Here is a 12739-nt window from a genome sequence, read left to right on the forward strand (position 1 = left end):
TATCTGGATAAAGTTGCTACTTTAACATTTAAAGGGAATCCTCACTAATGGTTATAGCAGCATGAAGGTAACAGAATGACTGATCTGTGGAAGTAAGAGATTATTAAATGTGAGTTTGCTCCATCTTCAACTCTGGAGTGATGTTCTCAGAACTGTAGCCTGGCTGTCTATCCTACAGCTTCCAATTGACTTGCTAAACACCACAAGCATAACCTGGAGCCCATGGCTAGCCCCCTCCATGCCACTGTTTCTGGAGGTGTTGAGTCATTATTTCAGACTCAAGTTTTTTTTTTTTTTGTTTTTTTTTTAGGGAACAACTGCATATTCATTGTTTACAAAATAGCATAAAAGCAGAATGGAGATGTGTGACGTTTCCTTTTGGTTACTAAGACAGAGATTCTCCAGCTGCCAACGCAGGCCTCTCCCTTGGCAAGCTGTGGTTTTTGCCCCACACTCAGACATTTCATGAAGAAAGTACAGACTGTAGAGAGGGGTGTGACTGAGCATGCAGGTCATCCTGGGTGTTGGGGTAGAAAGATCTATGTGCTCTACTGAGTTTCATAACTGAGGATTCCAAAGATAAAAGAATGTAAAATGTCACAGGAGACAGTGTCCGCAGTAGGAAAGATACTCCAAGTCAGTCAAATAAGGATGGATTGGTACCCAGTACCCCAGCTGAAGTGTGATAGCTCTTATAAACATGTGCTTGAAAACGCCTGATAGAAAATTCAGCGTCTTGTGGAAAGATTATTCAAGTACTTTATTGACTGTGTCTGTAAAGAATAGAAGTAAGGCTGTGACGTGGCTGGTGCTGTGATCTGGTGGGGTCGGGTGGAGAGGTCAGAAACTGGTGCACAGGAAAGTGTCAACATGATTTCAGAACGTCAGAACGGTACGGATGCTGAAATACAAAATATAAGACATTGTTTTCACCTTCCCTAATTCACAGTCCCCATGTGAGTGAGTAAATCGTGTGTTACAAGTCTCAGTGAAGATCCATCTGGGTTCCCAAGTATCCCATGTCCACCCTTGTCACCAAGGTCAAGTCCATAAATGCATGATCTACCTTTTTCTGATCTCTCTTGTATTCTCTGCAACTCTAAACTCACATAACATTCTAATACCACTGCCATTTAGATTTTGGTTCTAGCTTGGTATTCTTAAATAATATTGAAAGCCTGCATGCCTCATGGAAGAAACATAACAATGCAACAACAGGCATTTCCTTTTTGTTATTTGCCATGTACTTTATAGAAGCGTGTAGTCAGCATTATCCCATTTAAACTTCATTATATACAGCAACACTCTAACGCAGGTTATCATATTTTGTCCATTTTGGAAACTGAAAACTGAGGCTTGGGTTTGTAATTGCCCTGGGTCATACATCTGTGTGCAGAGCCTGAAGTGGTGACAGAAGCCAGGCCCTCCATCTTTGTTCTTGTCCCATTTCTCCTTCGTTGTCTGCTAGCCAATTCCTCTACTATAAACATAACCTCAAAGCTTACCTCTTTCCAGCACGAAGCAGGTCAAATGCTTCATTTATTTTTTCAAAAGGTAGAACATGGGTAATTAATGATTCCAGTGGAAACTTCTTCGCCATAAAATCACTCACGAGTTTAGGGACAGAATCTTTGCTTTTAAAGCCTGAAAGGAGAGCGGTATCACCCTATGATCCAGCCAGAGGGTAAGCACCATAGTCTACGGGTTGCATGTCAGACACAGAGGCCCAACCCGTTCTGCATTGCACTAACATTTTTATAGTATGCCGCCCTGAAAACCCAGGATTCCTGGCTAATGAAGGTAGCTGATCAGTTCTTTCATACAGAAATTATTCTGCAGATGTTTATACCCAAAGAGGAAGCTGTCCAATTTAGGTAATGAGTGTAGGCATAAACTACTGCCTTGAATTTCCTGTGTCCTGGGAGGTACTTTGGGGGCCTCACAAAGACACAAGTAGGAGGAGCCAGAAAGGTCCTGGGAAGCTTGTCTTGGGGTTCTCTGCTTAGTTTTTGCTCAGGTATGTTTCTAACCCATGTTGCCTTCTAAAATCTGACCATTTCTGTTATAAAAGGAAAGGAATTCTGAAATAATTTAAGAATTTAATCCTCAAAGCTGAGGAGCTGCCCCAGTCAATAAGTCTAAGTCAACTTAGACTTGAGTTTGATCTTCAGAATATAATACAAAACAAAATAAAATGAAACAACAACCAACCAAGCAAGCAAACAGCTGATTTGGTGGTGGGAATGCTTGTACTTCCAGGTCTGGAGAAGGAAACTAGTAGATTTCAGCCAGCAAGATTAGACTAACCAGTGAGCTACAGGCCATTGTGACACCCTGTCTCAAAGAGCAAGGCAGAGTGCGCCCAAGTAATGACATATGCTCTGGCCTCCACATACATACACGCACACACATTCACATCCACCTTGACATGCATGAACAGACTCAGAGTTTGATCCTTAGCTGTAAACACATACCACCAAATATTGCTCCTTTCCAGGTACGTCCCAGCAACAGCAACATGGGGTTCATCGAGAGGCTTTGGGAGTTAGGAGGCACCCCTACAATGACACTTACACCACACGCTTCATGGCAGCTTAACAGGGCCGAAGTCTGGAATAAAAAGGAGTATTTAAAGTAGATTCTCTCGCAGTCTCTACTCACAATGCACAGTTTCATGCATATGAAGAAAAGGGCAGAAGATATTTTTTTGAATGAAAGAGTGAACGAATTAATTTATCTATGTGTAATTCTTCCTTGTAAACCAAGAACGAAGCAAGCATCATTGTGAGCATGTAAACCTGGGTATTTAAAGGTGAATATTGTTTCCCTATCACATACCTCTCAGGCAATCGATGAGTCAGTTAATTCACTTTTCATTTATCTGTTAAGTACGATTTTAAAACTAGTACTCTGAGCCAGAAACTTTGAAGGTGAAGAAGATGTAATGATGACATCATCAAAAATTGTCTCTCGTCCATTTGTCAAACTCTTTTAAAAAGTCCCTGCTCTAGTGCTTATATCCAGAACAGGCATGTTTTAAGTGGTTATTCATTGGCTCTACATTATTCTCATATTTACATTATGTAAACACCCAGGAAGTTTTTGCCTTCCAATAGGTGTTTTTGCTGCTGTTGTTTTAAACACATTCTATAGTAGAATGATTTAAAATCCTTGAAGATGACTGGTCTGACATTTGGAAAGCCAGATGTCCTCTGAACATGTGGCTGTCAGACTTTTGGATGTCCAAATCATCTAGCTTAAGATGAACAACCAGAGAAAAACTTCAAGTGAGTCACAGCAGGGCTATGGCGCTAGGAAAAGCCGGGACCCTGAGCTTGGAAGGATCCTCCATGCAAAGAGGAGGTGCCAGCTCTCTTGGATCATCTATCATCTATGGCATCTTCTCTCAGTTCAAGGCCAAGAAAAACATGACTCTCGGCACCACACCCATTTTCTATCACCAGCTCCGCTGAGACTTTCTGGAGAACCTCAATAATGGTGATCTGTCAGGTCTCTGGGGATATTTTCATTAGAATTCTAGGGGTCTTTGGTTAGGTGAGATGTAACCGGAGAAGTGTCCTTTAGCGGAGGATGACATTTGCAACTATTCAAATGAAAAATCGTGTGCATTCCAAAACTCACAAGCACTGTCAGCTTGACAATAGTATTTCTTATCATTTTCCCCAGCGGGCCTTAGATGAGCACTTACCACACGGCAGGTGGCTTCGTGGTGAGTATTTTATATGCAGTATCCCATGTAAATCGTAAAGAATCCTACAAAATGTATCTCTTACATTTAGGGGGTGTGGCTGTTAATTCTTTTAAAAAAGAATTAATTCTTTTTAAAAAGGTATTTACTCCAACATGTAGGTCTGGGTGCTGGTGGCTGCTGCCCAGCACTGTGCTAGCTCTGAGATGAGAGATGGGTTAAAGCAGCCATGCCTCTCTACGTGTTTTATGTTAATAAAATAATACTTGGCCCCAAGCTTTTCTTTATTCCCTTTGGCCTTAAGATGGTACTTGAAAACACTTTTCAGAATATTTAATTTTAACTATTAAGTAATATTAAGAATGTGGGAGAAAAGCACATTGATCCATTTAAGGTCAGGGTTTGTATTTAAATTTGCTTGATGAAATGATTTTATTTCTTTTTACTGAAAATCATTAATTTAATTTACAGTGTCTTATTTAAAAGCTTTCCTTCATTACAGGAGGATTATTGCTTAAGAAAAGTCTGTAGAACTGACAAGATGAAAGGTTTATCATAACAGTGACTCAAGCAATCTGGAAAAAGAAGATGGGAAATTACCATTAAAAAAAAAGCTTTCTGCATGAGATTTTCATTTTTCTGCCTAGAGATTATTCTAGATGGCGGGACAGCTCTCAAGGCATTCCACAGTACATACCATGGTGTCAAGACGGCCGATGACTTCAAACGAGAAGTCCACCCCTCCATCAGTCATTTCCTGGAGCACTTCATGGATGGGTTTGTTGTAGTCTTGAGGGTTGACACACTCAGTTGCACCCAGCTCTTTGGCCTTCGCAAACTTGTCTTTGTTGATGTCCACAGCGATGATCCTGGACGCTCCTGCTGTTTTACAGCCAATGATGACAGACAGGCCAACACCTCCCAGGCCAAACACGGCGCACGTGGAGCCTGGGGTCACCTACATTTTCAGAAAATGCAAAAATGGACAGAACAGTGACTGCTGGGAAGTGGTCTGCACTGCACAAAGTGCCTTGTTTTGTCCTCTATCATGGCTACTCAGATTTCATTCCATCTGCTGGCAAACCCTCTTCTGCTTATGGGTGCCCAAAGCGGTACTCATTGGTTCTCACCCTTTGCTATATATTAGACATAGTTTTTTGTTTAATCTCAGGATTCAGTAGCAGCTTCTAACAATTAAATTGGAGTCTCTGCAGGGGGAACCCCATTCCTAATCCATTGGGACACTCAAGTTGAGACCAACTACACTGGATGATCTTTCCATTCTAAACAGAAATCACTCTAATCTTTAAGAGCCTTACAACAGCATCTTATACTTGCACAGAAGCAATTTGAATTAGTGAAACAGTTGCTCAAGTTTATTCTAGGAGACTAAAAAGTAATCCAACTGCCCTTCAATAAATAACTCTTCTCTTGGTTCACTAACTTTCAGTAGTAACTTTCACAGTTACGGTACTGAGGGCAGAAGTTGGCTGGGCAGCATTCAGAAGTCGTCCCTGGCTTAAAGCAACAGGAAAGTGGACAGGAAACTTTAAGAAAATAGGACATGTGACCAATGTATTCTTTGTGGGACTTTAAGCCTGAATGTTTAAAGCAAATGAAAAAACACTTCTGCAAAAGCTGGTCTGTATTTTAATAATGATTGAAACCCATGACCACAAGTACCCTTGGCTTGCAAATAGGCTTGAGACAGATAAGCAACTGCACAGGCACTTAACTGCAAGCAGGACCCAGAAGCCACAAAAGCCATAAGGCAGGGTCATTACTTTGATTGTTTCAGGTCTTCTTAGTAAAGCCCACCACATGTCTCCCTATTATTCACCCATCAAATGTTCTTAAATGCTATGGGGCGCAGCACCACTTTCTACTTTGCCTAAAAAAAAAAAAAAAAAAATGCAAGGCCTGCCTGTTATGGTGATTGCAGTGATGGCCATTATGTATTCTAGTTTCAGACTCAGCAGATCATTTGATAGTTGTTCTAGTCTCTCTACTAGCCAGCAATAAAAATGTAGACAAATAGCTTTATGATTCTGGATCTTAGTTTTCATAAAGTGAAATACACTACTAGATTTTTCAACTATTGGGAAGAAAATTAAGTTTAAAATTACTGCCTAAAATGTATCACTTATAGTGTGTGTGTGTGTGTGTGTGTGTGTGTGTGTGTGTGTGTGTGTGTGTGTAGTTTTGGTTGCAGGGGAGAAGTCGTAGTGATGAGGTCTCAAATATAATAAATTCTCTCGTGTCTTCTAGGATCCTCTTAGTCGTGGCCATGCTACAGGTATACAAAGTAAGGCTGGGAGGAGGCAAGCCGCTTGCTTTTTGGCTATGTCAGAACCTGACAGAACCCGTCGTGACTAATATGATTGGGGTTTCTTTCCAGCTGTAGAATGAGTGACTACCTCAATTCCCAGCTCTAAAACTTGGTAGTCATATAGAAAATACAGAATATAATTATTGAACATAAAATATTTACTTTTCCTTAATTCAGTATCAGCAACTTTTTCATTTGTAAAAAAAAAAAAAAAAACAGGTGAATTTTCTGCATGCTTTCAAATTCCTTCTGGTGTTATTTTTCTATTAATAATTTAATCAAAACCATCAATCTATGGAAATGATTTAGGAGAAACCTAGAGTAAGAGATTGATGTTTTCAGGATCTACTAACAAACTAGCTTAGGAAATATTAGGTCCCACAGAGTAGAGTTTAGCCAACAGTGTCCCATCTCCAGTGTGAGTCCAGGATGAGCAGCATCCTAAGCAGCCTTGTCAGGATCAATAGGAAAGGGTGTGCCTCGGACTTCATTGACATTTTGGTTTGCTGGGGAAATGTTTCTCTTAAGGTTTGTTCATAATCCCGATCACAAAAGGAGACAGCCATGGCCCACAGGCTCTTCTGGTTGTCAAAGAACATGCCTCCATCAGGCAGGCAGCTCAGAGAGGCTGCACCAGGTCACAGTGCCATCAAGTCCCGGTCTACTATTAAGCCTCCATTTTCTTATCAGGAAAATTCCACTGGGCAGGCAGGATGGCTCTAGGTAACGATACTGGTCTACAAAAACAAAAAAACCCCAAACAAACAAAAACAAACACACACACACAAAAACAAACAAACAAACAAACAAAAAAACAAAAAACAACCAAAACCAAAAACAACTTGTGACAATATTTCTGCTGAACAAATCTCCCCACTTTGACTTGCTGTATAGATAACAGTAATGACATCTCCACTTTATAAAGTCTCCCATTTGTCCAAAATGGCTAAGCTTGTTAGTTCCTGTCCCTTTAAAACATATTTAATTGCTCAGTGTATTTGGAGCTGGGATATAACAGATTTGCAGACAACAGCATGCAAGATCTATGCAAGCTTCAGATAACTTCTATGGGAAGCCATTTTCTCCTTGGACCCTCCCCAGAACTGGATGCATACTATCTTGAAGCTTTTCTCTGCTCTTCATGAGTGTGTGGAGTGAATTCTCACTGCGGTTGGAGAGGCTTATTTTTCTTCTACAAAAAAAAAAAAAAAAAAAAAACACCCTCGGACGCTTGTGAGCAATTGCTTCCACTTTGGCATCAATAATACGCATCAAAGCTTGTGCCATGGGCCACGGTCCATCCTACCTTGGCCACCTTGACAGCAGAGCCGTAACCAGTTGAGAACCCACAGCCGATGAGGCAGACCTTCTCCAGGGGTGAAGCCCCATCGATCCTTGCCACTGCAATTTCATCTACCACCGTGTACTGGGAGAAGGTGCTGGTGTTGATGAAGTTGTGGACGGGCTTCCCCCTGCAGGAGAATCTGGTGGTGCCATCACGCAAAGTCCCCTGAGGTATTTTCAAGCTGCACATCAAAACACAGGCATACAAAGGTCGTGAGGCAGAAGAAAACCAGTGTGCAACCCAATTGTGCGAGAAGACAATAAGAAACCTACTCGTTCTGCAGGCAAAAGTTGCTTTCTGGGTGCTTGCAGATCTTACATTTTCCACACTGGGGAGAAAAGAGCGGAATGACTTTATCGCCTGGAGGAAGAACAACAAAATAGGTTAAATGTCTATCCAGGAATTACGAAAGCAAGAACTTGAAGCTACCTGTAGAGACGTGTGTCTCCAAAAAGTCTCCAAGAGATAGGACCCATCCACACTATGTCCTAGGTCATCGCCCCCCAGCCTAAAGATTCCCAAAGAGAAAAAGAAAAGGTAAAACCAGCCATTTCCCCATGAATCAGCAGTTAACATTTGTTGTGTGCCTCAGTTTCTCTTGTAGAAACTTCGCACGTATTATCCTAATCAAACCTTGAATATTTTCACTGCTAAGTATAAACGTATACTTTGCTTGCAAGCAAGCTGCTACCTTCCTAGTAGATGCTGGAGATAGCTGATATCTTGTATAATAGTTACAATAATACTAAAATAAAAGACACAACATGGGAAATATTTTATAATCAAAACAAAACAAATTAAACTTGATCATAGGATAGAAGTGAGAATTTTGAGAGCTTTTTTTTTTCTTTTTAAAAAGATTTGTTTTGCTTTTCATGTGCACGTGAGAGTAGCTCTGTGTTCATTTCGCTTGTGTGTGTGTGCCCTTGGAGGCCAGCAGAGGGTGTTGGGTCCCCGGGAGCTGGAGGTACCAGTGGTTGTAACTCCATAATTAAGTGCTCCAGAAGAACAGGGTGTGCCCTTAACCACTGAATCATCGCCTCACCGCCTAGTTTTTGGCCTTTCAAAGTGATTGTGATTCCCCAATTATTAAATGATTGCTTAAAAATAATTTCTGTTATTTTTTGAAAATTGTAATAAAAATGTGACGAAGAAGTCACAGATTGATCTGGAAATTTCAGTTCTTGAGAATGAATTAGATATCTTCTCCAGGAAAGAAAAAGTGATTTTTCTGTTGTTTTTTTTTTTTTTAGAAAATTATTTATGAATTATCCATTTTTCTGCTATAGAAAAAGCAATCTGAGATGTAAAGGTGTCATTTTACCGCTAGTTGTTTTTCCAGCCAAAGAAAGCAATAAAAGCTTAACTCAGACCAGATTAGGTCTTTTCTTATTCTCTGCTTACAGTTCAGCCGTTTAGGTGAGAAGTCTGACTCCACTGGTTAAAGCTGTCATTTTGGAGATGAACATACTTTTCGGTTTTAAATGCTACCTATGTTTTTGGGTTGAAAAAAAAGAAAGGCTTGGGGCATTATGTTCTATGGATAAAATTAACATGGGGTGTCACTGTGGAAAATTTATTTTCACTTGCCTTTGACCTCTGAAAACATAAAAAGCTAAAAACACGAGCAAAGTGATAAGCATTGTGCAACCTACTACTTTCAGCCACGATTAACGATATTAAAGATATTAAAGAGGAAATCGCAATCCTTTTTGCGATTGGAGGCCTTTGCCCATGCTCTTCCCTCTAGAGTTTCCTCTTATCGTATCTTATTTTTTCTATATTCAAAAGGAAGCGCGTATAGGAGCGGAGGAAGCCATCAGGTTGACAGTGTGGTTCAGCCGCCGGATCCTGCAAGCCAGGCACGCAGTTGATTCTCTAAGCTCACCCCGGGGTTCTGTACCTGGTTTTACAGAAGTCACCCCTTCTCCGATGCTCTCCACAATCCCAGCTCCCTCGTGGCCTAGAACTGCAGGAAGAGGTGTGACCAGGCATCCGCTAACCACGTGATCGTCAGAGCGGCAGACTCCTGTGGCCACCATCTAGAGATCGGAGATAAAGTTTAATCAGCCAAGTTCGTGAGTGTGGGGGTTTCACACGCCTCTTCTCCTGAAACCCTGCTTCTGAGGAGCTTGCTAACCATCGCTACTGCTTCCAAATTCCAAACATTATAGAAATAGAAAAAGGAAATTAACCTCTAGAAATTACTTAGTAATAATTGGTTTTGGAATCAAGACATGTAATCATTTCATAAACAAATAAATGGCTAAAAACAATTCTGGGATTATGTTAAACATACTTTTCAGTCACGTCCAACTTTTGGCAATTGATATTGATAGCTTGCCTTAGAAACAAATGAATGCATTGTCAGGATCGGCATGTTAAAGCATGTTAGTGGATTTCTGGAAGCAGCTGTGGAGTATTTTCTGAGCTTTCCAAACCTAACTTTTCAGAAACTGCGAAGGGGTATCACCTTAATGCGAACTTCATGCGCCTTGGGGGGTGCGACCTCGATGTCCTCGATGGAGAAGGGCTTTTGGGGCTCCCATAGCACCGCAGCTTTGCACTTGATCACCTGAAAGGTGAAGGGTTAATTCAGCTCCCACCAGATCACTGCAGTTGTGTCCTCTCCATTTTATACATGTGGCATCTGTCTCTGCCTTTTGCCCCCACCCCAACCCCCAGTAAGTGTTACACAGAAGCAGACACTTCTCATTTACAAAGAGTTAAAAATACCTTTTAAAACGTGTGACACCATAGCGCAAGGTCAGGAAAATGCAGCTAAATGTAGTACACTCCCATAAAGTGGCGCATGCTCTTACAAAGTTTCACTATGTTTGTTTGTTTGTTTGTTTGTTTTCCCTTGATGGTCACCTGTACTGTTCTCAAAAAGGTTGTTTAATTGCAATCATTGGGTGTATGTTTAATGCTAAGTTACAGCTGTTAACATATTTTTGAAGTGCTGGAGGCAGAACCCAGAACGTTGCGCATTCTAGGCAAGTACTCGGTCACAGAGTTAACCCCCAGACTTTGGATTTCTGAGAAAATATTCCATAAGCAGCCCAGGCTGGCCTTGAGTTAGGGACCTTTCTGCTGGGCCTTCCTAGTCCCAGGATTTCGGGGATGATCTACCATACCTGGCTACATTATTATTTTTGCTCTTCTAGGCAGTAAAAACATAAACCAAAGAGCACAGCACTCTTATGGACCCTGTACCTAAAAACCTGGATTCCCAGTTCCCTCAATTCTTGTTTGATTGATATGGTTGGTTTATACTCTTGCTGTATGAACTATTTCTTTTAACTTTTTCAGTCACTCTTTTTTCCTAACTACTTTTCTTTAAATATAATATGCCATAGTAAATATAACCAGTAGTGAAAGAAAATAAAATGAATGGAAGTAAAAAAACCCATCATTTCAGTATCGAATGTATCATACAGTGTATGCAGAAGCCTCTGAACTTCCAACACCCAGTTCTCACTGTTGGATTGAGCTGTTGGACTTTTGATCCACTCCTAAAATCGCCCCTGAGCCAACAGAAGCATGGGGTTTTAGAATTAAGCAAGTAGATAGTATGAATCAATTAATTATACTGCTGGCAGTCACTGTGGTACAGTAAACAGATTGAGCAACTTGTGGGAAACTTAGTATTATAATGTCTGCATCCTTAGCATTAACAAGTGAGTCAGTTGTTATTAAAATTAATTTTCTGTAAAATCTGAACAATTTTTTTTAGCAGAGAAGAGACTGCTTATAGAAGTTTTGCAGAAATTTTGTGAGCAGTGCAGAGATGGACCCTTTCCAATCACAATTTACACAGTAATGTAATCTTACTGTGAATGATTCTAATGAGTTGAAATCAATCCACTCCTTGTCAGAAGTTTTATCTAAAGGTTACAGGGACGGTTCTACTAAGTTCCCCCAATCAAATTCCTGTTATGAAACACTTGTCGGATTTAACTTTTCTGTGTTCATAAAAAAAGAAATATGATTACAAAGAATAACACATTGTTGGTTTCTTAATGTAAATACAGACTTTCGATAAAAGACCTTTAGAAAACTTTCTCTTTACAAAGTACCCTTGACTTGGACTAGATCCCCTGTCCTGCAATGTTAACGTGGCAACAAGGAGGTTCACAGACCTAGCTTCTCTACACTCTCGTTAAAGACACTTAGTAGCAGGTCTAGCTGCACTGTAACCCAGTGCCTGCCCTGTCCTACAGAGCATGTTGCACATTTTGGTTCAGTGCATGTTATTTCTAAATTAGAAACCTGCATCTTTTGTCCATATTAGGGAGAACACATTTCCCACCGTGAGATCTTGTTCTTACTTTTCCGGCTGTGCTCATGCTGTCTGTCCTCACTGCAGGGTAGGCAGGAAATTGATGGGTCCCGTAGGCTTCTTCCCTCCTCCAGTGCACTGGGCCAAAATTGCACACAAATTTTGTTTGCTGGGGTGTCAGCTGATTCCACATGTGATCCAGCCCTTTACGACACACCCATCAGTTTATTCTTACTGGGAGTTAGGTTAAAACAAAGGGCACTGGCCTCTCAAGGAAATACTGCTCTGGGGATATGTTTTGGGGCACATTTTGTTTTCATTAGATTTAACGCTGCTTCCTTTCTCTTTATCTCTCCTCTCTCGGTCCACTTTCCCCCTTTCTCTACTGTGCTCGGTCAGTTTAGAACACTGTTTTCCTTTGCCTACCTAAAGCTGCAACTTAAAGTCCACAGGGTATATAGTAAGGAGGAGAGGGGGGAGGCAGGACAGATGGAGTAGACAGACAGAGAGTTTCAGGGAAGGAAGGTTTGGGTCGCTATTCCTCTTCAAAGCAGAGAAGCACCTTCGGCCACAAAGGTGCTGAGGCCTGGTATTTCTGCTGCTCACACTGCTGGTCAGCATTGCCTGAGAGCCTGGGTGGGCATGGAGCTGGCCTGGGGGTGGCAGTCATGAGTAAGGGATGGACTCCACTCCTGCCAAGAGATAGTGGTTATAACATGCCCTGTTCCTTCTAGCTCAGAGAACTTGGATATATCTAACTGCTCTTTGCCACAGTTTCCTTCTCTGTAGGACAAGGATGAATTAGAGTGTCACTACAAACACTGAGGTGAATAAATAAAACAATAAGTGCATGGCTTATTTTGGAGCCATGTAGGTAGGCCACAGCTCAATGAATTATAGCTACAAGTGCCATCCATGAAGAGAAGCTTACAACACACTGGGGGAGAAGGGGACATAGGTATGCATGTCAACCATGTAGTTAGTGCTAGGAGAGAAAGGGTCATTCTGACTGTGGACTCAGAGGAAGCTTAGAGAGAGCATACACTGAGTTAGTCTAAAGAATGGTTGTTTTGG

At 41.2% G+C, this 12739-nt stretch overlaps 1 protein-coding gene across 1 annotated transcript; it reads right to left on the reverse strand.

Moving 5' to 3' along the window:
* Positions 1 to 736: 736 nt before the first annotated feature.
* On the reverse strand, positions 737 to 11867 carry LOC110560075 (alcohol dehydrogenase 1). The gene is made up of 9 exons (XM_021655794.2): positions 11715 to 11867; positions 9857 to 9958; positions 9287 to 9425; positions 7656 to 7743; positions 7345 to 7564; positions 4407 to 4667; positions 2475 to 2610; positions 1506 to 1644; positions 737 to 901 (listed from the first exon to the last, which is right to left on the reverse strand). The coding sequence occupies exons 1-9, from the start codon at positions 11856 to 11858 to the stop codon at positions 877 to 879; spliced, it is 1254 nt and encodes a 417-aa protein (XP_021511469.2). The 5' UTR covers positions 11859 to 11867; the 3' UTR covers positions 737 to 876.
* Positions 11868 to 12739: the final 872 nt, after the last annotated feature.

This window comes from Meriones unguiculatus, chromosome 10 (assembly GCF_030254825.1).
Source record: "Meriones unguiculatus strain TT.TT164.6M chromosome 10, Bangor_MerUng_6.1, whole genome shotgun sequence".
Lineage (NCBI taxonomy): Eukaryota > Metazoa > Chordata > Mammalia > Rodentia > Muridae > Meriones > Meriones unguiculatus.

Excerpts from the sequence above, each read along its gene's own strand:
- LOC110560075 (XM_021655794.2), bottom strand. The coding sequence starts at position 11,858 with ATGTGGAATCAGCTGACACCCCAGCAAACAAAATTTGTGTGCAATTTT. Across the intron at positions 4,668-7,344 it reads CTGCTGTCAAGGTGGCCAAG|GTGACCCCAGGCTCCACGTG; the intron begins GTAGGATGGACC and ends CTGAAAATGTAG. Across the intron at positions 902-1,505 it reads CTGCTTCGTGCTGGAAAGAG|CATCCGTACCGTTCTGACGT; the intron begins GTAAGCTTTGAG and ends TTTGTATTTCAG.